Source organism: Pelophylax lessonae (genome assembly GCF_965119305.1).
Source record: "Pelophylax lessonae genome assembly, chromosome: 1".
In the NCBI taxonomy this organism is placed as follows: domain Eukaryota; kingdom Metazoa; phylum Chordata; class Amphibia; order Anura; family Ranidae; genus Pelophylax; species Pelophylax lessonae.
This window is the reverse complement of record NC_138768.1, coordinates 637,803,550-637,831,047: the sequence shown is the minus strand read 5'-3', so window position 1 is coordinate 637,831,047 and position 27,498 is coordinate 637,803,550. Positions and strand designations below refer to the sequence as shown.

The 27,498-nt window shown below is 43.9% G+C and overlaps 1 protein-coding gene across 2 annotated transcripts in view; it reads left to right on the top strand.

Annotated features, from left to right (window-relative positions):
* Positions 1–27,498, top strand: part of SCLT1 (sodium channel and clathrin linker 1) — a 365,290-nt gene that overhangs the window by 87,969 nt on the left and 249,823 nt on the right. For both annotated transcript variants that reach the window (XM_082270326.1, XM_082270327.1), the window contains exon 6: positions 4,434–4,489. In XM_082270326.1, coding sequence (XP_082126452.1) covers positions 4,434–4,489 — 56 coding nt within the window. The remainder of the gene's footprint in view (positions 1–4,433; positions 4,490–27,498) is intronic.

Sequence of the window (27,498 nt, the reverse complement as noted above, 5' to 3'; positions counted from 1 at the left end):
AAGGAACGGCACGATCAGCCGTTCCTTCAGAGCGCATGCGCCAGTGACATCACTGGCTGCATTAAAGGTAAATATCTCCTAAACGGTACAAGTTTAGGAGATATTTACAGTACCTATAGGTAAGCCTTATCATAGGCTTACCTATAGGTACAACTTCCCGAGGAGGGTTTACTTCCTCTTTAACTTTCTTTAAGATAAAGTCTAAGGCGTTATACCAAGGTAATCTTATCTGTGTGTGGGACCATAAACCTTAGTCAGTATTTTCTGTGTTTAGATCCATTTAAAATAAGATTTACAGATACGTTATAATCTTATATGTAACAGAATATTAACAATGAAATATATATATATAACTAACATACATAGATATGTAGAAAACCGTTATATATTATAATTGTTTCATCCTTGCTAAAAGAAAGTTAAACTGATTTTGATGACTCATCACTGCATGTTAGAAAGACTTCATGTTAAAACTTTGTAAGTTGTAAAAATTAATCATAAAACTTTTCTAACCTTGCCAGACTCTAGAAAGTCTGAGATGGTAAGCTCTTTGTCAATATAAGGTGCAAAGTTTTATTTGTGGGTAAATAATGCTGCTATATTGCTATATACTAAAGCTCAGAGCAACACAATACTGCCATCTCTGGTGACTGACTGCTACTAGTTGAAGTGTTAGGTTGAAAAGTAATTTCCAATATATCTAGATATATATATTAATAATATATAATGGTGTTACCAGATTTAATCTTTACCTAGATACATGGTGGATATTAAATGGACATGTAATAGATGAGAGTATGGATACATTTTATGTTGTTTTATGATGATTACTCTTAAATATGGAGGAATCATCATTTAATTTTAATATTCTGGTCAACCAAGAGGTGTCACCCAATGACCTCACCAGTTAATGAATAAGATGTCCCAACCAATGGGGATAATGTCACTCCTTCTGGGTTTAACTTATGGTAATTTTAATAGTCCTTTGTTCAATACCATATAAAAAGGAAAACCCAGATGAGAGAGACACAGGACATTTGCACAACATACATTACATATACAATACACACGCTACTACGGCCATGCATAGACTCATCTATACAGACTCCATTTTGCTCCATCATGTATCTGAAACTTGGAAGGACGCCAAACGAAACTCCTCCCTACCTGGCCACCATCTTGGAAAGGCTGCCATCTTAAAGAGGTTGTAAACCGAGAAAAAATTTTTTTCTCTTCTTTACATCCTGAAAGAGAAACACATAATGAGCTAGTATGCATCGCATAGTAGCTCATTATGAAATACTTACCTTAGAACGAGCCCCCGCCGTGCCGTCCGCTTACCTGTATGACGGGCGACATGTATAGTCGCCCGTCTTCCGGGATCGCGGCATCCGGCCATCTGATTGGCCGGAGCCGCGGTGACGTCAGTCCCGCGCGCGGGAGCCGACGGTCACGGCACGGGGCTCTGAAGGAACGGCACGATCTGCCGTTCCTTCAGAGCGCATGCGCCAGTGACGTCACTGGCTGCATTAAAGGTAAATATCTCCTAAACGGTGCATGTTTAGGAGATATTTACAGTACCTATAGGTAAGCCTTAATATAGGCTTACCTATAGGTACAACTTCCTGAGGAGGGTTTACTTCCTCTTTAAGGACTCTGGTAACGACCATTCTAAGCTAGCAGCCATTTTAAATATGGTAAATATTCCTTGTTAATTATTTGATTATTATTCTATATTGTTTATGTACTTCCTTAAATGTTTTACATTGCATATTGAAGGGTAACAAGATTACAATCCCAGCCGTATTAACCATATGTAGATTTTTCTCTAAGAGATGATTTTTGCTTTTTATACATTTTTATTAATATCAGATTTAGCGCATATTGGTGTATTAGTCTCACGTTTTGCATAGCCTATTCTCGCTTCATCTGCAGTGGAGTGACTATCAGACTGTGCATTGCGCAGACAATTGTGGTCTGATTATATAGAACATACATTTATGGTTTATACTATACCTGGAGAAAATGTAATCTTGCTTTATTTTAACTTTCATTACTGAGCTACATATCACATTGCATTCATTGGTTGAAGTTCATATTTTATGTAAAGTTATCTTTTTGTGTCATCTCAAGTTTGATCATTTATCGTGAATACATGTCTCGTGAATAAATATTCTTATATATTCCATACTGTAGACTGTTTTCACTAAGTTTGGTATATGCTTTTAAAAAGAAATTAATCAATAAAAAGTATTCACTACATATTGATTTGTGGAAATAAATTGAGATTCTCCTACCGCACAGATCTTTGCTTATTGACATAAATAGACAGTTATATTCAGAGCAGTATAAACATTCTGGCAATATAGTAAAATAAAAGTCCATAAGTCCATAGAGAGAGAAATTTCAGATGCTGAAATTATGGCCGTAGATCCAACACCAATCTTGCAAAAGAAGTTTCTGGCAGAGATCACACAAAACAATAAAGGATGTACCCTTACCGGAAGGTTGGACCCCCTGTTACGGAAGGTCAAACAGGCGTGCGATGTCAATCACCAGGAACAAATAATGCGTCCAATTCCTCTCCAGTCATCCACAGAACTTCCGGGTAGGACCATGGATCCGGTAGACCTCAATAAACCCCAGGTGTACATAAGGGATAACCTGTGATGCTCTTCTGTACAGATGCCCTTTAATGATACAACATGTTCTTGATCTCTGCAGCCGTCTTGCCCGTCTCCCCCCCGGCCTCTCTCTCCCAGCTCTCTGACAGCGGGCAGACTCTGAGCGAGGACAGCGGAGTGGACGCAGGAGAAGTTGGTGGAGGCAGCAAAGACAGCAGTCCTCAGCCACAGAAATCTCGCTCCGCTTGCCAAGGGGTGCAACTTTAAACTTTAGAAAACCTCCATAGCAATCGCCTTCCCATGAGGTGCTGCTGACGTGCTTTGCATATGAATTCTCAGTCACAGAAAAGCCTTCCCTCTGAGGGAAGGCTTACCTCTGGACTTTGGTTTACCTCTGCAAGTTCAGTTAGTTAGTTACTAAATTAGTGGCGCTGTACTTTCCCTTCATTTATTCTTGGTTTGATATACTTTGTACGAGCAGCCTTTTAGCCAAACAATTCTTTGTGCGCAGCTTTCTTCCTATTATAATATAGTAAAATAACATTACAGAAAAAAATGCAATATACCGGGAACGCAAAAACTGAACCGCAATGAAGCGGGGGTTTACTGGTATTCCAAGAAAAGGATTTTTTAGGTAAGCTGTAGGAAAAATTCTATTTTTTTTGATAGATGAGAATTTTAGCACTAATATGCATTAATATAGTTGCATATTATTTACGGATGGCTGAGGATTGAATCGGTTTGGCCCAGGCTGGTTATGAACTATATAAAAGTGGTCAGAAGTATACAAGCACGTAACCCCTGATGGTGTCAGGCATAGACTAACAAAATAGCGTTGGGTAGTGTTTGACATCTGTCATTTCTGGTCAGCTGGGACGCAGGTGGATTGCAGACACATGCTGATCCCTGTCTTCTTTGATGTAAGTGCAATATAACCTTGTTTTTTAAATAAATGATTTAAAATACTGCTCCATGAGAGTGTTCCTTCCTCTCCCTCTCTATGCAATGCTGGAGCTTTGAATACTCAGTATTCATTCCTGTGACCTCATTCCTGGATTTTACCATTTCCGCAGTTTGACTCTCTGTAATAGGGGTCGATTAGGTCTGGTGAGTGTATAGTGCGTCTGCATGCTGGTGGAGAGGAACCTCTCCTATACGCACCGAGGACGCTATTCACGTGTGGGATTAAATATGGACTTCACAATTTTTATGTATTTTCTGTATTTATATGAAGATGTATTTATTTGTCAATTCACTATGGTGATATGTATTTTATAATGTATTTGTTTTCACAATATAGGTGTTTTTTTACACTTTACAACACCCAGCTCTTTATTGTAGTTTGTTTTTTGGTTATTGATTTTGTGCGGGTTCAGAACCTATTGGGTTCCTATATTTTCTTTGTGATGACTTAGTCACAGAGGAAATGAGGGGAGAAGAAAAAGGAATGCTGTGGCTGGGAGAGAGGGAATATATTTCTAGAAAAACAATCCTATGAGGATAGAGGAGGAAGAGACTACCCCCATAGGTATGCTGCCATTGAGTTTGTCAGAAAAGATCTCTTCTTTGAAGAAAGATAAAATCACTTTTTTATCTGATTCCCAGAACAAAAAATGATTACCCTACCATTGCGTTTTTTTTTGTATGTTTGTGTAACTGGTAAATGACAAATCTACTCTTGAAATAATTTTCAGCGCAGGGATTAGAAAAAAAAGCTGCTGTCATCACAGAAAATTCAAACGATAGACATCTAAAAGCTTGTCTTCTCTTTCGTTATTTTCATGTAATATTTGTTTCTGTTTTCTATAGGTACAAATGGGTGAAATGAGATTAAGGATAGAAAGCATAGTAAAAGAGAATGAGAAGTAAGTAAACTGACAGTATGTCAGCCTGTTTATATTACTGATACAGTAAGGCTTTGTTGATGTACCCTTTCATTCCCATGAGTTAATCTTTTGTTCTTGCATGGAAATGATAAAGCACACAAACTATCATCACAGAGACATTCTCTACTGCATTATTAACTCAAACCTGAGTAAAGATTTATGTCTATGTGGCATAGCAGAGCAATTGAACCAGTGCCATTTGTGATCATAATTATGTTCATCAATCTCCACTAAATGTGATGGTCAGCGCAGATCATTGCTATAATGTTGTGGTCACGTGTGTGACATCGGTAGGGTAGTTCCTGTTCTTTTTTTAAGCCCAGCTTTAGGACTTACAAAAATAAAATATACCCTTGCAATGCCTCCTACACTGTAATGGTAAATGCTTGTTAACTCAGGGGATGAGGAATAAGTTGTAATAAATACTTCACTTTTCTGCTCCGACCTGTGGGTGGTCCCTCACCATCCTCCGGTAAAATGCAGGGCTCTGCATTATATGTGGTGATGTAATTGTGGGGCCATGGTGCAAAGTTTCTCAAAGACGAGGCTTCAGGTGGTATTTTGCAAAGTTAGTGGGAATCTGTCAGAGGGAAGAGTATGTTAAAGGGTAACTCCACTTTTGTGGGGGGGGGGGGGGGGAGAATAGCAAATTTATTTATTTTATTTCAGGTTCTTATATAGCGCTGTCAATTTACGCAGCGCTTCTCATATACATTGCACATTCCCATCAGTCCCTGCCCTCAAGGAGCTTACAATCTAAGGTCCCTAACTCGCATTCATACATACATAGTAGGGCCAATTTCTTTTTTTTTTTTTTTTTATACAGGATCCAATTAACCTACCAGCATGTCTTTGGAGTGTGGGAGGAAACCGGAGTACCCGGGGGAAACCCACGCAGGCACAGGGGGAACATGCAAACTCCAGGCAGGTAGTGTCGTGGTTGGGATTCGAACCAGCGACCCTCTTGCTGCTAGGTGAAAGTGCTAACCACTACACCACTGTGCCGCAAATAAAGAAAAAACAATATAGCATATACAATTGCCACACAAGTCATATTGTAATTGAATGTTATTAAAAATTACCTTTCTCTATCATTCATTGACGGACGCAGTCTCTGATCTCCATATCAGTAAGGTTATGCTGCCCCCTACAGGAGTAGGACACTAGGCAGAAAAAAGTTCTGGCTAAGCCTATGGGCATTCCTAGGGGTTATACCCTCTCTCTTCCTGCTATAGGATGTCAGTTTTAATCTGCTTAGTCAGGAGTAAGGACCTTGTTCCTTGCTGTGATCTCTGATCCTGGCAAAGTTTTTTTTTTTTTTCTAGATACATTTTTTTTTAGTTCGCTTTTCTCCAGATTTTTTCTTGTGAGATCTACAAGCAACTATGCTGAATCTGGGCGACTGGCTGGATGTATAGATCCAGTGGTCACCCCAGCCAACCAACGAGCGCGTGCAGACCTTAGCTCCGCACTGAGTCGGCCGCGACATAGTCCCACTGGACAGGGACTGGCCCCGCGAGTTAAACATCTCGCCAGGTCGCGTACGACCAGGTCTAGGCCCGAGTCGCAGCGTTCCTATTTGGCCAACAGCCCCCCACTTCGGCAGACAGGGGTTCTGTCAGGAGATGGCGTTTGCCTGTTCTGGTATGGTGAGTAAATGTTCCCCCCTCTTCTCCTGGCGGATTTTGGGGTGGACGCGGGCCCCTCCCTGGGACGGTCGGACCCTCACAATCCTGGGTTCCCCTCTGTCCTGTCACACACCCCCCTCCTACTGCCCCCCTTTCCCCTCACTACTGGGGATATTGGGACGTGGGTGACTACTTCTGGGGGCGGAGTCCACCAGCGATGGATGAACGATCGTGCGGGGGGGGTTCTACCTCTCACTCCAGGGCCCACCTTCCAAACAATCCCATTCAGGAGGCAGGGGGTTCCCCACGAGGGGTCCTCAGTAGCGCCGCAGGCCGTGCAGGGTTGCCATTTTCTTGTAGCCCATGTGCTCTGCATGAAGCGGGGGCCATCTTGGTACCCCCGGCGCCATTTTCCAGTGTTTTTTTTCTAATGGGTATCACTGAATGGGAGTTCCTGGAGGCATTTTTGTGGGTGGAGCTCCTCCCTATACCCTAATGCTGATCTTTAGATCTCAATTTTGGATCGAGTTTGCTGCTGACACACACTGTGCAGACGTTTCTGGGCCTCCTGGGGCATCTTTTGTGTAGGGTGGTGAGTCTGGGGGGGTCTCTTCTTCTCTCTGCTGGGGGTCTCCAGTGCACTCTGACTGACCTCTTAGGGGCGCTGTAGCACGGTGGGATGTTTTTAAAAACAAACAAAAAATTTTTGTTCAACTTTTTGCTGACGGGTTCCCCTGGTGCAACATGGACCCTGTAGACCATATATCCCCCCCTGACTCCCTCAGGGAGGCCACAGGGCCCTCCAGATCCCAGCTGTCAATAGATGCACTTTTGGTTGTCCTGGAATCGTTGTGTCCTGTGTGGAGGTGGCCTTTAAATGGTGAGGTGCCCTCCGCCTACCCCTGCCTCATCTGATGTCTCAGATTCTGAGTCTGACTCAGGCGCCGGTTTCCCTGCAGGATCCGCTATCTCGCGCCCTGTCTCCTCTGATAGTGAGGATGACATTTCTACCTCCACTGCCGCACAGACAAGACACTGGTGGACGCACTGGTATTATCTGTGCGTGAGACTCTAAAAATGGAGGACGCAGCTGCGACTGAGGAGCAGGTTACGTTTGGTGCTCACAAGCCATCCAGAGTGGCAAAGGTTTTTCCCGCATATTTTGACACCATGCTCAAAAAAGAATGGGACCGCCCAAAATGTTCCCCTGGGGTGCCTAAGCGGATTTCTAGACGCTACCCTTTTGAGGAGTCCCTTGTAAAGAAGTGGACTGTGCCACCTACGGTGGACCCTTCGGTCTTCAGATTGAAAGAATAAAGCTACCATGATCCCAGTGGAGGATTCCCAGACCTTTAAGGTGAAGTCTGTGGCCCCCAATATGTACTCCCTGGCGGGGTCCGCACTAAGACCGGTATTTATGGTTGCCCTTGTCTCGCAAACATTGACTGAATGGGCTAAGTTACTACGCCGTGACCTGGAGGGGAAATGTCTCCCTCCTGCCTTTTGAGGAGCTGTTGGACCAACTGGTGCAGGGGTTGCAACTTGTTTGCGATGCCGCGCTGGATACTGCTCCCATATTGGGACGACTGTCTGTTTCGGCAAGTGCTGGTCTGGGGATCAGACTTCACAGAAGGCCTTGACTGATCTACCTTTTCAAGGAGATCACCTGTTTGGGGCTACCCTGGATGACATTATAAAAGGTCTCACTGGGGGTAAGAGTACCTCTCTCCCGCAGGCTAACAAGGGTAATGACCCTCGTCGCAGATGGGGTCCCTCCTTTTCAGCACACAAGAAGTTTTTTTTCGTCCCTCAGGGTCAGTCGGTAAGGCAAAGCCCTTCAAGACTCCCTCAGGTGATTCCAAGTGACCCTGGTCTGGCAAAAAGAAATCTAGTTTTTTCAGACCAGAGGACAAGGCCACTTCAGCCTGAAGGTGCTCCCTCATCCGTACCTGGGATGGGGGGACATCTTTGCTGATTCCTGGACCTGTGGCTATCCCGGATACCAGACAAATGGGTTCAAGAGGTCATGTGGTCCGATTACAAGATCGAGTTTCGATTCGTCCCGCCTGTAAGGTTTTTTCCTTCCAATGTGCGACTGTCCCCGGATCGCTTGCTGGCGCTCTCTGGGACAGAGCAGGACCTGGTACAACAGGGAGTAATAGTTCCGGTTCTGTGTGCGGAACGTTTTCAGGGCTTTTATTTAAACCTGTTCATGTTTCCTAGGAAGGAAGGCAAGGTACGTCCAATCCTGGACCTGAAAGCACTGTATTGCTTCGTGCAAGTTCAAAACTTCAAGATAGAATCCGCTTGAAAAAAACTCCAGGCTGTGGTTCAGCTGTTGCTGTCCAGCAAATGGTCGTCCCTTCGAACCTGTATGAGAGTCCTGATGGTGTCGTCCTTTGAGGCGGTCCCCTTCGCTTAATTCCACACGAGGATCCTCCAGAAGGAAATCCTTCTCAAATGGAACAAGAATCCAAATTCCCTGGAGAATCAGAGCCAGGTGACCAGGAAGTCCCTGATCTGGTGGCTTCGGTCTCAGATGCTCAAGCAAGGAAAATCCTTCCTCCCTATATATTGGACAATTGTCTCCATGGATGCAAGTCTGTCCAGGTGTAGAGGTGTTCTCGGCAGGTTGTCTGCTCAAGGAGTCTGGTCCCTGGAGGAATCCAGGTTACCGATCAATGTTCTGGAGCTGAGAGCTTTTCGGCTTTGCCTAGTCCTATGGCCCGAGCTCCTGCAGGGTTGTCCAGTGCACATTCAATCAGACAATGCCACGGCCGTGGCTTATGTCAATCACCAAGGGGGCACCAAAAGTGTCCTTGCGGCTTTGGAAGTGGCAGGCATCCTTCGATTGGCGGAATTCTTTGTTCCAGCTCTCTCCGCTGTTCACATTCCAGGAGTGGAAAATTGGCAGGCAGATTACCTCAGTCGACAGGCCTTGGATGCAGGGGAATGGTCCCTCCATTCAGGAGTGTTCCAGCAGTTGTGCCTTCATTGGGGCACTCCAAATGTAGATCTGTTGGCGTCTCGGATCAACAGAAAAGTGCAAAGGTTTGTGGCCCTCTCCTGGGATTCTCTGGCAGACACCGCAGACGTGCTTGTGGCCCTGTGGGGTCAGTATCAGCTGATTTATGCCTTTCCTCCTCTCAAGTTGCTGCCACGACTTCTTCGCAGGATTGAGGCAGAAGCGATTCCAATCATTCTTGTGGCTCTGGACTGGCCTCGCCGAGCTTGGTATGCCGACCTGGCCAGGCTAGTCGCAGACGCTCCTTGGAGACTTCCTCTCAGGGAGCATTTACTGTCTCAGGGACCGATCTTTCATTCTGCTTTACGGTCGCTGGCTTTGATGGCTTGGCTGTTGAAAGCCAGGTGCTGAAGGACAGGGGATTGTCTGCTTCAGTAAATCCCACTCTGCTTAGAGCGAGGAAAAAGTCTTCTAGGAAGATCTATCATCGTACGTGGAAGTCATACATTGTGTGGTATGAGTCTCTTGGGGGATCCGCCTCATTCTTACTTGGTGGCTCAGATCCTGGCTTTCCTTCAACAAGGTGTTGATCAAAAGTTGGCCTTGAGTACTATCATGGGTCAGGTTTCTGCCTTGGCAATTATTTTCCAAAGGCCATTAGCCACCTATTCCCTAGTGCGTAACTTTATCCAGTACGACACTTTGTACCTCCGGGGCGTCCACCGTTACCACCTTGGGACCCTAATTTGGTGCTTTCGGGTCTTCAGAAACCTCCTTTTAAAAGTATTCTGGAGATTCCCCTGCTTACCTTAGGTGGCCTTTTTGGTGGCTATTACTTCTGCATGCAGTGTGTCATAATTGGCGGCATTGTCCTGTTGTTCTCCCTATCTGGTGGTTCACCGGGATAAAGTGATACTTCGTCCGGATCTGTCCTTCCTTCCGAAGGTGGTTTCCAGTTTTCGCTTAAATGAGGACATTGTGTTACCCTCTTTGTGTCCTAAGCCAAAACATCCTAAGGAATTTGCACTGCATACTGTGGATGTGGTTCTGGCAATCAGGGTGTACTTGGAGACTACTGAGTCTTTTCCGAAGTCTGATTCGCTGTTTGTACTCACGGATGGTCCAAAAAAAGGGCTGCCTGTGCCTGCTGCAACTATTTCTAGATGGATCAGACAGACAGTGGTGCAGGCTTATTCGATTAAGGGTCAGGTTCCTCCTTTCCCTGTTAATGCGCATTCTTCTCGGGCGCTTAGTGCTTCCTGGGCTTTTTGCTATCAGGCATCTGTGCTTCAGGTTTGCAAGGCGGCTACCTTGTCGTCGGTTCATACCTTCACAAAATTTTATAAGGTGGATGTGCTGGCATCTGCAGATGCCTCTTTTGGCCACAAAGTTTTGCAGGCTGCTGTTTAGGGGGGCTTCTTAGCCTTCCTTGAGGGTGTTTAATGTTTTTTTCAGGTGGGCCTCATCTTGTTGTTCTGATGAGTCCTGTGTTGCCTGGTTGGCTATGTTTGGCCTTGGGGACTTATTTTTCTTCTGTTCCCACCCCTCATTTTATGGCACTGCTTTGGGATGTCCCTACTGATATGGAGATCAGAGACTGCGTCCGTCCATGAACGATAGAGAAAATTTGATTTTTGTCTTACCGTAAAATCAGTTCATTGATGGACGCAGTACCCACCCCTCTATTTTGAGTTGGGCTGGTATTATTTTTTCTCTGACACTGCTTTGATACAAAACTGACATCCTATAGCAGGAAGAGAGAGGGTATACCCCCTGGAACTTGCCCATAGGCGTAGCCAGAACTTTTTTTTTGCCTAGTGTCCTACTCCTGTAGTGGGCAGCATAACCCTACTGATATGGATATCAGAGACTGCGTCCGTCAATGAACTTCAGAGAAAAGGATTTTACAGTAAGACAAAAATCCAATTTTTCTTTTCAATCTGCAGCTGTTGTAATTTTCTGAAAATGCAATGAAATATGGCTTCCTGGAGCTGTTCTGTAGACAGAATGTGTACTGACCACACCCCAGAAACCTAATTTCCTGCTTGTATGATTGGCTCACCAACTTTCCCAGAAGCCTGCCTTAGATACAAGTCAGATTTCTGGCATCCACTGCAACAAAAATATCATTTTTGGTGAGATACTCCTAATAGGAACACGTCTAAAGGGATGTACCCCCAGTAGATTTCCTCATTAGAGCCCTGCAGCTGCCACAGCTGACAGATAATTATGAAACCACTCCCATCAGCAAGGACCCCTGCGTTTTGAGTACAGATGTCCTTCTAGTGGGTCTCTCTGTGTTATTCCCAGCTCCTCTTTTGGGTATATTCCTTTATGTCTGGATGCAATTTTTTTATATTTCTCTCCCCAGTGCATGAAATATGAAACGGGGGAGAGACCCACTAGAAGGACATCTGTACTGTACTCAAAACACAGGGGGTCCTTGCTGGCCTGCATCTGTCTGGGTAGTGGCCCTTGCACACAGAGGAGGAGGAATTGCAAATTCACACTAACACTAAGGGTGAATAAACTGATTGCTGAGACAAGCACTGCATCTGATACATTTAAATTAGATTTTTTTCTTCATTTCAATGTTTGGATATTTATGAATACTAATTTTTAAAGAAAATCGATTCTGATACTGTCCTGTTATTTACTGTTCTAATAAATCTTCACTGTGAAGAAAAACTTAGGCTACTGTATTTGCACAGAATTGGAAATGATATTTTTTGAAAAATACAATGAATTACAAGGCTGTAAAGAACAGTGCGCCATTGCAAACTTATATTCTGAGGTTTTAATTACATTATTTTAATATAGTCAGTCGTGAACTAAAGTGGGCCACTCTAAGGCATGAAACTCCAGAGCTGAAAATGAGTCCCACTCCGGCCCTGCGACCAGCTGCCGTAGTTTTAATGTGGCGGGTCGGCTTTGGCCTGCGAAACGACGTACCATTGGCCACAGGGAAGCCATTCAGCAGGTCCTGCGGCCACGATTGCCGCCGTACACCCACGATCGCTCCCCCGTGGAGACAGAACGGCGGTCTGTCAGTTATGAACACAGGGATTCTGTGTTCCCCTTATTTAGGAACACAGGTATCTGTGTTCATGCAGCAAGCCCATCCCCCACAGTTAGAAAGCACCCCCTAGGAACACATTCAACCCTTTGATCGCCCCTGATGTTAACCCCTTCCCTGCCAGTGTCATTAGTACAGTAATAGTGCATATTTTTAGCACTGATTACTATAGTAATGTCACTGGTCCCCTCAAAAGTGTCAAGAATGTCAGTTAGGTGTCCGATCTGTCTGCCGCAATGTCGCAGTCCCACTAAAAATCGCTGATCACCGCCATTACTAGTAAAAATAAAAAAATAAAAATTACATTAAATCTTTTCCCTAGTTTGTAGATGCAATAACTTTCGTGCAAACCAATAAATTTCCACTTATTGGGATTTTTTTACCAAAAATATGTAGCAGATTACAAATTGGCCTAAAATGATGAAAAACTGGGAATGTTATATAGCAGAAAGTATAAAATTTTTTTTTTTTTTTTTTTCAGAATTTTCGCTCTTTTTTTTTTTTTTTTTTTTTTTGTTTATAGCGCAAAAAAAAAAAATCGCACAGGTAATCAAATACCACCAAAGGAAAGCTCTATTTGTGGGGAAATAAAAAGAAATCAGTTTTATTTGGGTACAGCGTCGCACGACCACGTAATTGTCAGTTAAATTAACGCAGTGCTGTATTGCAAAAAATGGCCTGGTCAATAAGGGTGTAAATCCTTCTGGTCCAGAAGTGGTTAAACAGTCTATGTCGTTTTCCCATCTATGTAGGGAGCTGAGGAGTTATGTTTACTATAACGAATCTTGTCTGTATTATGTATTATGAGCAGATCTCATTATCATTTGTAAGCTAGATGTGCATACTTTCTCTCTTTAAAAAAGTTTAACCTCTCAAGGCATGAGTGGTACATTGTATGTTAATGCACTGTAAAAAATATTTGTCTCTCAGTCTGTCCCTTAATTGCACATTTAAATCACGGTATACTGAATGCTGTCTTTAGAGGCCTACATATAGTGTTGCTCCAAAGAGACAACTAGAAAGGTAGAAATATATTTTTTTAAATTAGTTTTAGGTATGCTGTTTGAATGGGAACACATAACAAATATACAGTGGGGGGGGGGGCTTTCCAATTTGACTGGAAAAGTGGAATTACATTTTAAGGCTGATTTCACAGCAGTCTGTTCCAGTGCATTGTACCAACGCCCTTTACCTTAGGGCAGCCCATTTACATAAATCAAAGCACAAGAGCAGACATAAAAAATATACCTGCTCCCTTTCTTCCACATATAGCGCCACAACGCACAGTATTTAATTCTGCAGTTGTTGTTTTTTTTTTTTTTTTGAAAAGGTCAACTTACAAAGATTATCATCAAATAGGTTTTGCCTGCTAAAATATCTCTAGCTTCTGACTGATTACATGGGAAATAAAGCTTTCAGTAGCTAAGAAGAAAGTTTCTTCTTAGGGGTCCTTGCACACTGCCAAATTATAAGGCGCATGGGCGTACAGAATAAATTACAGCTGTAGTTGTGGTGCCCTGGAGCAACTGCTGCAGCATATTTTTGTCCATAGACATGCATTCCAAAAAACGCTATACACGGTTACACGAGTATAAATGCTGGAACCCACTCTTGCACGTTCACTGCCAAATGCAACATGGCATTTAATTGTTGCCACTGCCACAAAGCATCACGGCTGTGGTATGGATACAGCTCTGAGAGACAATGGTGTATTTTGATTTTGTGCTGCCCTAGGCAAGACTAAAATTGGGCGCTCCCCCCATTCCGACTCCTATGTAAATTTGCCCGACTCCTTCCTTTTTAAGGAATGTGACTCCATCCAAAATTGAAGGACTCCAAGTCCCAGCATGAACCCCTGAGATCTCACGAGAGGGGGGGGGGGGTGAGAGAGAGGGGGGTGGGTGAGGGAGGGAAAGAGAGGGGGGATGAGAGAGAGAGGGGGGTGGGTGAGGGAGGGAGTGAGAGAGAGGAGGGAGAGAGAAAGAGAGGGGGTGAGAGAGGAGGGGGTGTGAGAGAGGTGAGAGAAAGGAGGTGGGAGAGGCGGCTCTAGCAACCAGTGGCCAAAAGAGTCTCAGGTGGAGGGGGCGGCTTTTTTGCTGCCCCCCTACAAAGTGCCGCCCTAGGCCTGGGCCTTGTTGGCCTAGGCCAAAATACAGCACTGCTGAGGGACTCCATTCCCCTATTTAGGTGGATTGTAAAACCACAGCTCAACCCCCTACTTCTACTGCCCCCAGCTGTCCATATCCTAAATCTGCTTAGATTAGCAGTCAGAGGAAGCAGTGCCTCAGATCTCATACTGCAGATATACAGCTATGAGGCTGCAAGCAAATGACCCTCACATACACAGTAATTAAAAAAATATGAACAAACTAGCATGGTAGGTATCAAAGTCAGCTAAAATGACTACAGTAATAACTCAAATTATATTCTTTTCTGTATAAACTTTCTGTTCAAATAACTGTCCCCATAGTAATTATTTTTTACCACTAGATGTCTTCTGCGTTGAATGGCACCCAGTGGGTATCCTATCAGTGCGGTGCATTGTAGACCCCTCACTATGGCGTCCTGCACTCCTAAAAATGATGCAGAGAGTAGCGCTGAGATAATCACGTCAAAGCTGCTCTTTGCACCATTGAGGACTGGCCACTGCCAGAGAAGGTCCCAAGTGCAAGAACACCCTGTGTATCATGTGATCTGCTTAAAGATAGCTGGAAGAAAGTATGATTTCACAACAAAAAATAACAATTATAAAATGTATTTATTCTACATGAAAGAAGTGCACTGTCCCCTTTACATAAGAAAATATTTGCAACTCTCTACTCCTAATCAAACAAACCTATATCAGTGAACATAATTAATTATTGATATAACATGGTCATATGTTCTTAGAAATCAATATGCACAATTAATAGACAAAATTAATTAAAAAAAATAGATTATCCTGAAATTCAAAAGTTCATATAAACATATAGTCCATAATAAGACCGGTCATAGACTGTTCAAGCCGGCCGAGATTTAAACCATGTACAGGCAGGCTGAATGTACTAAGCTGATCGATCGATTAACTTGGGTACAACCAGCCTGGCGGATTTACTGCTGGTCGGGACTAGAGTGGCTGGGGGAGTCCAATTCCATTTGCTGGCTATATACTTGTGACCCCTGTAGGGGTAACTCTATTTAATGTGTGCGGTCCGATTGGGGGAGTGATCTCTACCCAATCAAATTAGGAATTATAATTTGCACGATTTTTGCACTTTTCGCGAATACTGGGACTATTGGACTATATATTTTATTTTTATTAATTTTTATATTTTATTTTTATGTATACAATTTTTACATATATATATTTTTATGTTGAATATTTTTCATTTTTATGATCTGTAATATTCCTTTAGCATTGCACGAATTGTATTGATTAGGTCATTTATTTATAATTACTGTATCAATTTGCACTACTGCACTTTATTTTTGTATGGTAACACACATGACACTTTATTCATATATATTTACAGGTTACGTCACTATATCCATTTTTTGCACATGACACTCACTTTATTTCTAGGCAGTGCCACCATACCTTCCTCCTCTTTCCACATTGTTCTACCCTTTTGGGGTATTTGAGGGAGGCCGCAGCCCTTATATCCATTCGATATCCCAGTGCAGAATCTATATTACTTTGTTTACCAATATAATTAGCGGCTGCTGTACTATACGGCTACCCCCAACCCCCCCCCTCTGGGAGAATACAATGTCTTTGGAGGGATTCCCCCTCTCAGTACTGTCTGTGTTGATAAGGGAATCATGCAAAGTTATTTATTATTTATTATTACCCTTGGTTGCAGGAAATACGTTTGCATGGTCTGTAGCCTGCATTAGATGTGTGTGATTAAGGTGCTCCGTGCTCAGAAATTCTTTAGTAATAGGGCTTCAGTGTGAAAAAGTGCCTCTCAAGCAAAAGGGTCTCTTACAAGACAGGAATAATCTTGAGTTGCAGAGATCAAAAGCGCTTTATCTCCCCACGGATGGCTGACACTCTGACCATCAGACCCCCAGGTAGCTCCGTGAGTCAATGAGATATGGCAATATGATCCCCACACGAGGAAAATATGCCTTTGCCACTCTTCCAAACAGCTCTCACCAGCAATCAGATGTACAGTGGGTACGGAAAGTATTCAGACCCCCTTAAATTTTTCACTCTTTGTTATATTGCAGCCATTTGCTAAAATCATTTAAGTTCATTCTTCTTCCTCATGAATGTACACATAGCACCCCATACTGACAGAAAAACACAGAATTGTTGACATTGTTGCAGATTTATTAAAAAAGAAAAACTGAAATATCACATGGTCCTAAGTATTCAGACCCTTTGCTCAGTATTTAGTAGAAGCCCCCTTTTGATCTAATACAGCCAGGAGTCTTTTTGGGAAAGATGCAACAAGTCTTTCACACCTGGATTTGGGGATCCTCTGCCATTCCTTCTTGCAGATCCTCTCCAGTTCTGTCAGGTTGGATGGTAAACGTTGGTGGACAGCCATTTTTAGGTCTCTCCAGAGATTCTCAATTGGGTTTAAGTCAGGGCTCTGGCTGGGCCATTCAAGAACTGTCACGGAGTTGTTGTGAAGCCACTCCTTCGTTATTTTAGCTGTGTGCTTAGGGTCATTGTCTTGTTGGAAGGTAAACCTTCGGCCCAGTCTGAGGTCCAGAGCACTCTGGAGAAGGTTTTTGTCCAGGATATCCCTGTCCTTGGCCGCATTCATCTTTCCCTCAATTGCAACCAGTCGTCCTGTCCCTGCAGCTGAAAAACACCCCCACAGCATGATGCTGCCACCACCATGCTTCACTGTTGGGACTGTATTGGACAGGTGATGAGCAGTGCCTGGTTTCTCCACACATACAGCTTAGAATTAAGGCCAAAAAGTTCTATTTTGGTCTCATCAGACCAGAGAATCTTATTTCTCACCATCTTGGAGTCCTTCAGGTGTTTTTTAGCAAACTCCATGCGGGCTTTCATGTGTCTTACACTGAGGAGAGGCTTCCGTCGGGCCACTCTGCCATAAAGCCCCGACTGGTGGAGGGCTGCAGTGATGGTTGACTTTCTACAACTTTCTCCCATCTCCTGACTGCATCTCTGGAGCTCAGCCACAGTGATCTTTGGGTTCTTCTTTACCTCTCTCACCAAGGCTCTTCTCCCCCGATAGCTCAGTTTGGCCGGACGGCCAGCTCTAGGAAGGGTTCTGGTCATCCCAAACGTCTTCCATTTGAGGATTGTGGAGGCCACTGTGCTCTTAGGAACCTTAAGTGCAGCAGAAATCTTTTTGTAACCTTGGCCAGATCTGTGCCTTGCCACAATTCTGTCTCTGAGCTCTTCAGGCAGTTCCTTTGACCTCATGATTCTCATTTGCTCTGACATGCATTGTGATCTGGAAGGTCTTATATAGACAGGTGTGTGGCTTTCCTAATCAAGTCCAATCACTTGCACCTTCCTCCATACATTTTGGGAGTCTCCCACTTGCCATTTTGTTTTTTGCTGAAAGTAATGGCTTTTTTTCTGGCCACTCTGCCATAAAGCCCAACTCTTTGGAGCGTACAGCTTATTGTCATCCTATGAACAGATATCTCCAGTCTCTGCTGTGGAACTCTGCAGCTTCTCCAGGGTTACCTTAGGTCTCTGTGCTGCCTCTCTGATTAATGCCCTCCTTGCCCAGTCCGTGAGTTTTGGTGGGCGGCCGACTCATGGCAGGTTTGCTGTTGTGCCACGTTCTTTCCATTCAGTTATGATAGATTTGATGGTGCTCCTGGGGATCATCAAAGATTTTGATATTTTTTATAACCTAGCCCTGACTTACTTCTCAACAAAATTTCTCCTTTACTTGTTTGGAGAGATCCTCGGTCTTCATGGCAGTGTTTAGTTAGTGGTGCCTCTTGCTTAGGTGTGGCAGCCTCTGGGGCCTTTCAAAAAAGGTGTGTATATGTAATGACAGATCATGTGACACTTAGGCCTCTTTCACACGGTCCGCATTCCGTTGCGGACCGTGCTCTGCTCAGCGGGGATCGATCCGCCGATCCCGGCTGAGCCGGCGGATGACAGCACCGTCTCCGCACACAGTGCGGAGAGGGAGGTGTCAGAGCCCCGCTGCTCTCTATGGGGAATCAGATGAGAGCGGACCGCTTGTCCGCTCTTGTCTGATCCCATCCGATCCGATCCCCTGGACGGATGGAAAATAGGGTTTCCATCCGTCCGGATTTCACGGACAGGATCGGATGCGGGTGTCAGCGGACATGTCACCGCTGACATCCGCTGCTCCATAGGGCTGAATGGGGCATCCGATCAGATCCGCCTAAAAAACTGACAGGCGGATCTGATCGGAACGTCTGTGTGAAAGAGACCTTAGATTGCACACAGGTGGACGTCATTTCACTAATTATGTGACTTCTGAAGGTAATTGGTTGCACCAGAGCTTTTTATGGGCTTCATAACAAAGGGGGTGAGATACATACGCACATGCCAATTTTCTGTTTTCTATTTCTAAAAAAATAGTTTTATGTATATATTTTTTTCATTTCACTTCACCAACTTAGGCTATTGTGTTCTGATCTATCACATACAATTCAGATTAATAAGACATTGAACTTAAGGCTGTAATATAACAAAATGGGTAAAAAGTCAGGGGGGTAAATACTTTTTCAAGGCACTGTAAGTTGCAGCAAGTCCTGTGACCACAGCTAACCAAGCGCAAGGTTTTATTTTATCTAACTAAAAAAATATATAGCATGGGGAAATGTGAAGGGGAAGTTCTTTAAGGACGCAGGGGAGAGCATTGGGGTGCTGGAAGAGTGAAATGTCTAAATAAATGTGTTTATGAACTAATGGGCTTACTCTCTCATACTATCTCTTCTTTACATGTGCAAGTTTTTACAACATATTCATTTTCTTTTATCCCTTCTAATTCTTTGCTTGGTGTATATAGAGAACAGCAAAAAATGACAAAGGCTGCTACTGAAATAGCATTTAATTTGCTCCAGCTTTTGTAATGATAATGCAAACCGTTTTATCTGAAAAGCTCAGTTTAAAAATGGTAATTTGTTTCTGATTGTGAGCATGTCCAGCCTGTAATAGGATTGACAGAACATTTCAGGTTGACAGGCTCCAGAGCATTTAAAGTGTGAAAGCATGAAATTGTTTATATAAAAAAAAATAGAAAATAAATGAAGCTGCTTCCAGCAGATGAAAAATATGAGGGTTATTGATGTCGTATGACCTGGTGTCATGTCTGTAGTGTCCTGGTGTCACATTTGCTCTGGTATGTGACAAGTGCAAAACCTAATATCAGCTGTGGTCATACATAACTAGAGGGAGTAAGTCAGCTTGCTTCTCCTTGTAATTATACTGTTAGAGGTAGATGACAGGCTGCTATTACATGTTCTGGAAGCTCAGCATAAAACACTTTTTAAGCTGCAGCTTTATTGTGCTAGATCATCACTGCAGGTATCAAAAGGCAGGGTCAACTACTGATAATTTTATAGCATGCTATATATTGCACTCATAAAAATATACTTCCAAGCCTTACTGCTTGTAGGTCTGCACTGCAGATGGTCCAGTTCAAACTTTGGTCTAGGTATTGTAATGAATATTTTTTACATTTGTCTCAATTTGTTCTTCCTTTTAAAAATCAATGAGAATTCATCTAGCATGCATGTCTCAGACTGTTAAAACTGCATCATATATAAGTTGTCCTTAGACTTAACAGGGAACAAACCTTGATTTCCTGAAATCTTAATATTCTGTCATAATTATTTTTAATTGTGATGACTTAAATATGAAAGATTTATAGCCCCCTTTTTTTTTAGCTTTTACTTTGAAGATGACTCTAGCTGAGATTCAGAACTAAGTTTCCCTTAAGGCCCGACAGTTACAGTATAGAGCACATAATATGACATTAGTATAACAGTATCACAAAATAGAGGCCTATACGTATTTAAGAGCAGTTAAAGTGAAACTAAAGTCCTCTTTACTCGTCTACTCTCCAGTAATACACTGTTCACAAGATCCCTCGCCTGGCTTGGCTTTTTTGGCTAATCTCATTGGACAGCCGAGGATGACATAACACACATATCTGTGTTGATCGTAGTACCAAGGCACACCGACAATGTACATTGAGCTGCATACAATCAAAGAAGTGAGGTGGGGAAGACCATCTCAGAAAGGTTGCAAAAAAATGGGTTCACAAGGTATAACGGTGCAAAAAAACTTTATTATGTAGGTGATAACTGTAAAAATAAATAAAAAAAGTCATAAAGATACACTAAGATGTGTGTAGCTGTCAATTATAACTTGTTAACCCTGAAGACCCTGGTGGGTGTCAGGATCAGAGTTGTATAAAGTACTCAAAACCCATACCTGAGTAAAAGTACAAGTGCTCAATCAAAAAGTGACTTGAGTAGAAGTGGAAGTGCTCAATCAAAAAGTGACTTGAGTAGAAGTACTAAAGTATTCAACATTTTTTGTACTTAAGTATTGCATGTAGTTTTTTTAAAAATGTTGCTACTCAAGTACTGAAAGTAAAAGTACCAGTAGTTTTGAGAAAAAAATTGCTACTCAAGTACTGAAAGTAAAAGTACAAGTACTGTGTTATGTAGTTCTTAAAGAAAGAAGGCAAAAGTTTGAACATCATATTTTTTTTATTATTTCAAATGCATACATAGAGTAGCTTTTATTTTCGTATGCGCTGATAATACACATGTTTTGAGCTTCATGAAACCTGCCATCTACTGTTCTGGCAAGTGGTAATTTTTATAATTGTAACGAGTAACTATGCAGCAAAAAAAAAAAATATATATATCTGAGTAGAAGTATTGAAATCATCGAAAAAATGTAGTGAAGTAAAAGTGGAAGTAGGAGAAAAAAATTCTACTCCAGGAAAGTACAGATACCGCCTTTCGGTACTTAAGTACAGTAGTGAAGTAGTTCTACTTAGTTACTATACATCTCTGGTCAGGATGGAAGAAAGACGGCACTACACACGCCCCCGCTCCACCAACCCATGCGTCCTACTGGCCCAGTTTCCAGATAAGGGGAGTGAACTGTCACCAAAATGACTTGTATCACTTTGATACTGGAACTGTAGCAAGGCACCGTTGTTGAATAGTGGCCACACCGCATACTTGCCATCAAGTCTACAGCTTTTGAATTTGGGAATGTCTGTTTGATTTTCCATGACATCCCAATCTCTACTAATTTGGCACACCTGATACTCATTTTCCACTATAGGCAGAAGTGATGCAAGTCATTTTGGTGACAGTTCACTCCCCTTATCTGGAAACTGGGCCAGTAGGACGCATGGGGTGGTGGAGCGGGGGCGTGTGTAGTGCCGTCTTTCTTCCATCCTGACACCCACCAGGGTCTTCAGGGTCAACAAGTTATAATTGACAGCTACACATAACTTAGTGTATCTTTATGACTTTTTTTATTTATTTTTACAGTTATCACCTACATAATAAAGTTTTTTTGCACCGTTATACCTTGTGAGCCCATTGTTTTGCAACCTTTCTGAGATGGTCTTCCCCACCTCACTTCTTTGATTGTATTCATCGTATCTGGTTGCTTGGGGTTCCCGGTCCAAACCAGACTATTAGGTACTGTCCACTTACACTTTGCTTGCTGTGCAGGCAAGGGTGAGAATTGGTTTCTCATACCAGGTTTTTAACCATTTGCCTACATTGAGCTGCACATGCTTTTTGTATCTTCTAAAGCGTTTTCAGTGAAAAGGCTTGTTTTATTGCAGAAGAAACGTAGAATGTCTCTTCTGTATTTTTTCCTCTTTTTAGTAAAGTTTTGCTTTAAATGGAACAAAACTGTTGCTATAAATAATGCTACGCAGCAAAGCTTGCAGCCCTGCTGAAGTCAGAAAATATCTCTGATTTACCATAATATGCGCCATGTTTAATTCACTGCAACCAGATGTAGAACTGTATAGTAGGTGGGTGTACTTCTTAAAACTATGTGGAACTTCCTCTCTCTGATCTTGACTAGTTGAAATCAAACTTCCAAGTCAGGTTTGAATCTCATTGATGGCTTTGAGGACTGTCATAGTACTGATACTTAGCTGCTGCAGTTTTGCTGTATGTGAGAGACAGGAGGGAGTTGTGTGTTTTGGGAGTACTTCTCCTTCATTGAAAACTAGTAAGCAAACAGGGTTCTTAGAGTGGGGTAACCTGGTTGTCTGCAGCAACTCCTTGAATCCCTAGGCAGGTAGCCTTGTTCTTGTACACATCTCACAATGTTAAATTTTAACTGGATTGTACTAAGAGCTAAGGGTTTTATTTTTATTTTTTTGCTAGTATCCATAGGTGATGGACCCGTCTCTCTCTGTGTTCAGAGTTTTCTCCTTTGATGCACTTAATCTTTAAACAACTGTCTCTGCCTGCTGAGCCTCGGTGCTTAAGAGCAACTGCAGTTATCTGGATTGACTTCTATGGATTTCTGTTCCTAAATGGGCTGTACCTAGACCCTGGAGAGAAGAACAGTAACCCCCTGTAAACGAGTACTTGCAACAGTTAAGGGTCCTTTCACACGGCCGCTCTGCTGCTTTCCGTGTGTCCGCAAATCATCCTATTTTTTTGCGGATGATTTGCGGACATCAATGTAAGTGAATGGCACTGCGGATGTCAGCGGAATACCATCCGCTGACATCCGATTTTCCTCCTTTCAGTTCTGTTCCGGGAACGGAACAGAACCCCATTTTTCCATCCGTGTAAAAAACGGAAAGGAAGGAAAATCGGATGTCAGCGATGTCATCCGCTGACATCCGCAGTGCCATATACTTACATTAGGTCCGCATATCATCCGCAAACGGATGGGATGATATGCGGGCACACGGAGCGGATGACAGAAATGTCATCCGCTCCGTGAAAAAAAAAAAAAAAAAAAAGTCCCGCAGCGGACCTTTCACACGGAGCGGCCGTGTGAAAGGAGCCTTACTCACCTTGGCAGGTGGTGGCATTACATGAGTTAACTGGCATGGTGTTATACAAGTCCAGGGCCGAGGTCTGTTATGGCAATGCCCAGTCCAGGGGGTAACCTGATGATTGAGAGGTGAAGATTGAGCTTTTTGATTACTCTGCTGTGATCCACGTACTCTTTTCTCCCCCTAAAATATGCAGTGTCTTCTTTAAATAAAATGCTTGCAGTTCTGTTCGATACTGTACTGGTGTTTAAGGACCCTGCGGACAAGAAATTTAACTCCCTCTTGAAGGCATCCTTTTCCTTGGCAAATGCGGCCATGAAACCCGCCACTCCATTTATAGAGTGTTTTTCAGGTTTGCTGGTTTGGGCAAAGTGCACCGTTAGGGAACCTGGGGCCCTTAAGTCGTGCTCTTTAGCTGGACCGCACTGGTATGCTTCTGTGTGGATGGGATGGGAGATTCTCTCTGACAACTCTCTCGCCTGAGACTTAATTAGGTGCACAAAAAGGTGAGTGCTGGGGCTTTTTTAAGAGCAATGCCACTTTAGCAGTACCTTGGATATGTTTTGTCAATAAGAGCACTCTTACCTCTAAAGAAGCGGCCAATCCCTTGAGGGAAAACGCCATCTTTGTATGGAATCAAGGTGGGTTCCTTTTGTCCTTTTTCAGAACTGAGGGTCTAAGCAGAAGTCTTCCTTTTGGAAGAAAACCTGGACCCCTGAGCCCACCAAGACAGGAAATAAGCCTAAAAAGATATCTAGGATATCTAGCAGTCTTTGCTGCTGTGTTGGCACATGATATCTCTGATGTCTGGGTTCAATATGTTGTGTCAAGATACTTCAAGTTGGAGTGTACTGTCTTGTGTCCTTTATGCTTTATACCATCAAATGTTCCTTCTGCAAACCAGCAAAAGATCAGCCCTGATTTCTGTACTGGACTTGATGTGTTTTCAAGGATACATTGCCTTGTTCCAGAACCAGAAAGGTTTCACGGTTACTGTTTTAACTTATTGGTGCCCAAGCCAAATGGTGATTTGGGGCCCATTCTGAATCTAAAGAGCTTTGACCGCTTTCTGCATATTTGAATTTCCATATGAAATCTAGGCAGTCATGAATTGCTTCTCTCCATCTGGGGACCTTCCTACATTAAAATCAAGACTTCCAGGATCAAGGATGCCTACCTCCACATCCCCTTTTTTCCAACTCATCTGCTCATTTCCTGGTATGAAGGGGAAACTTCATCCCTGGAAATGCTCTGTAAGATTGGTTTTATCCGCCCCTCAGCCAGGTTAAGATAAGTCCTTTGCTCTGAGGGCTATTAAGGATGAGGTTTCTGCCCTGGATGTGCATTTTCATAGGCTGCTAGCTTCCCATTCATTGATCAGAGCCTTGGTACAGGGGGTGACTCACACTGTACCACTGGTACACTGTTCGCTTACTCTGTAGGACCATTATCTATTGTTGTCCGTCCTTTTAGAGGCATTGATTTAAACCTCTATGGGTCATTTATTTTCCACAAGGTTGCCTCCTTTCTTGTGGATGTTGCTTTGATTAGGAGGGTTTCTGAACATGCAGTCCAATTTTGTACTGCAAAAGGACAAGGTCGTTTTGAAACCAACATAAGTCCTAGGTGTTAGAGTTGTCGGGGAGCATCTCTCAAACCGTTTATTATAAAATGGACCAAGAGTGGTATGGGTACTAGTTGTTTACCTAGCAACATTTAGGAAGAAACAGGTGGATGGACCACATCATAATAAGTTGCCATATTGTAAGCAAAAAGTTAGAAAAATATTTGCACTGCACCTGGGTTCAATACGTAGGAATGTCTTCTCACAAGATTTAGTATGTTTGACATTTTTAAGCGTTATCAGTTAGGGTAATGCTGTGATGACACCCTCTCCAGTGCAGAAAGTAAGTATTTTTCCTAATTTTGCTCCACAGGTGTTTTTTAGTGTTGTGCGTAAAGCAACCCATAGATGAATCAGTTTTTCTCTTACGTCCTCCGACAGTCGCCGCCCCTTCATATTCATCACCAATGGGTTATGTCCTCTCATCCGTAGGAGTAGCTAGGCAATAGAATATGTTAGTACAAAGACTTTTAACATATCCCACCCCCAGGGGGTGGTCCCCTCAGTACATAACCCTCCACTTCCTGTATCCAACTCAGTTTCATTTGTCTAGCTGTCAGGAGTGGCTGGATGTTTCTGTGCTGGGACACCTTGTCTCAGCTCTCTTTCCTTTCTTTGGATTTTATTTGAGTTTTTTTCTCTCTTTCTTGTTAGCTGTTATTTTTATCAGCGTTAGTTAGTTCTTCGGAAGAAGAGGATCATGCGGGCTGCGTCTCGGGCTGACCCCCCTGGTCGCAGGTTGTGGGTCAGTGGTTTCTCAGCCCGCCATCGAGCGTTCAGTCAGGTATCGCTCCTGAGTTATCTGAACGACCCATCCCTGTTCCGTGCAGGGATGCCAGGTGAGGTGGCTACCTCACCGGACGCTGTGCGGTTTCTCAACCCACCTTCTGATGCGTCCTAGATGCGACTCTCCCTGCCTCATGTTCAGCGGTTTGTTCGCCTGTGCGGGTTCCCCACGCCATGTAAGAGGTAAGTGTATGTATGTGGGGACCTGTCTGTCTGGGGGGTGTCAGTCTGGGACTGTGTTACCTTACCCTGTGTTCACAATGTTACTGTCTCCCTATCCCTCGTATTGCATGCTGTGGGCTGCAGGAGGGGGGGTTGTGCTGCACTCTGTGTCAGTTTGTATGTGAACGGCTGTGTGCTGTGGGGCTTGAGTTTCTCATGCTTGGGGCACATTACAGCGCCGCTGCGGCGGTTTAACATGTTTATTCCTTTTGCTGGGCAATTGGTGTGTTTTTATACTTCACCCTCATGGGGTGTGGGAGCGGCGGTTTCGGCGCCAAGCGGCGCCATTTTGGCTGCGATCGCTCCGGCCGCATGTTTTACATGCATGGCGGCCATTTTCTTGTGGCCTCCATAGGCTTTAATAGAGCGCCCTGTATACCAGCACTTTCCTTTCCTTCAGAAGCACCGCAGGCAGCAGCAGCAGCAGCGATCTCCAGGTTCATTTCCCTCTATTCCCTGTGTCCTGCCTTGGTTCATTGTCCCTGTGGGGGTCCCTTGTGTGGGGGGTTTTTGTGTGAAGTGGGCTACGATCGCAGCGCTCTCTTAAAGGGGCGGTCACCCATTTATTTTTCTGCTACAGGGGCATGGATTCTCAGGAAAACAGATTTCCTACAGCCTTAGTGGGAAGCCAGGGGTCTGCACTTTCCCCCCCCCGGGGGGGATTTGGCTGCGATGGTGGCTAGCCTTGCGACTCAGGTGCAAAAGCTGGTGGCTGCTCAATCCACAAAAAGGCCCAGGGTGTCAATTTCCTCTGATTCAGAGGGTGATGGTGCTGGGGCTGCTGTGGCTGGGGTCTCCTTATCGGGGTCCCGTTCCTCCCTGGACCTTATCGGGTCAGAGATGGAGGCTGAGGTGGAGGGGGCTGATAATTCTCCCCCTGGCTCGTCTGAAGAGCTTGCACTCATGGATGAATTGGTTGCTTCTATTAAGCAAACACTGCGGTTAGAGGAGGAATCATGTCCTCCAGCTGCCTTAGCGGCTTATGGAACGCAGAAAAGGCGCAAAGCGTCGCAGGTGTACCCCTGCACTGATGATTTCCAAAACGCAGTGGCGTAATATACGCAAACCATTTGCTGTACCTAGTAGGTTTAAGCTACGCTATCCCTTTACGCCTGCTACTGATGAGCGCTGGTGTATTCCACCGCCGGTGGATCATGCGATAGCGGTTTTGAACAAATCCACTGCGATTCCGGCTGAAGACACCCCGGTGTTCCGGGATGCCACGGACAAGAGAATGGAATCTCTTGCCCGTCACACCTATTCTATTATGGGTTCTATGTTAAAAGCCTTATTTGCTTCTCTTATGGCGGCCCAGACGGTCGCGAGCTGGACGCAGGTGCTTAGGCGGGTCCTGGGGGCTGATTCTGCCCCCCAGGCGACCTTGGATATGGTGGATCAAATCCACCAGGGTGTCATGTATTTGTGCGCTGCGGACCTGGATATGGTTCCGTTGGCTGCACGTGTACACAGTGTGGCGGTGTTAACTCGCCGCCTGGTTTGGTTGAAGTGTTGGTCTGTGGATCAATCTTCCCGTAAGACTTTGGCCAATCTGCCTTATGATGGTTCTCGCCTTTTTGGCGAATCCTTAGATGCACTGATTAAGGGAGTCACGGGTGGCAAGAGCACGCTCTTGCCTCAATCCCACAAGCCCAAGGCGGCTCCTGGTAAGAAACATGCTTCCTTTCGACCCCATCAGGGGTCCTTTCGTGCCTTTCGGTCACAC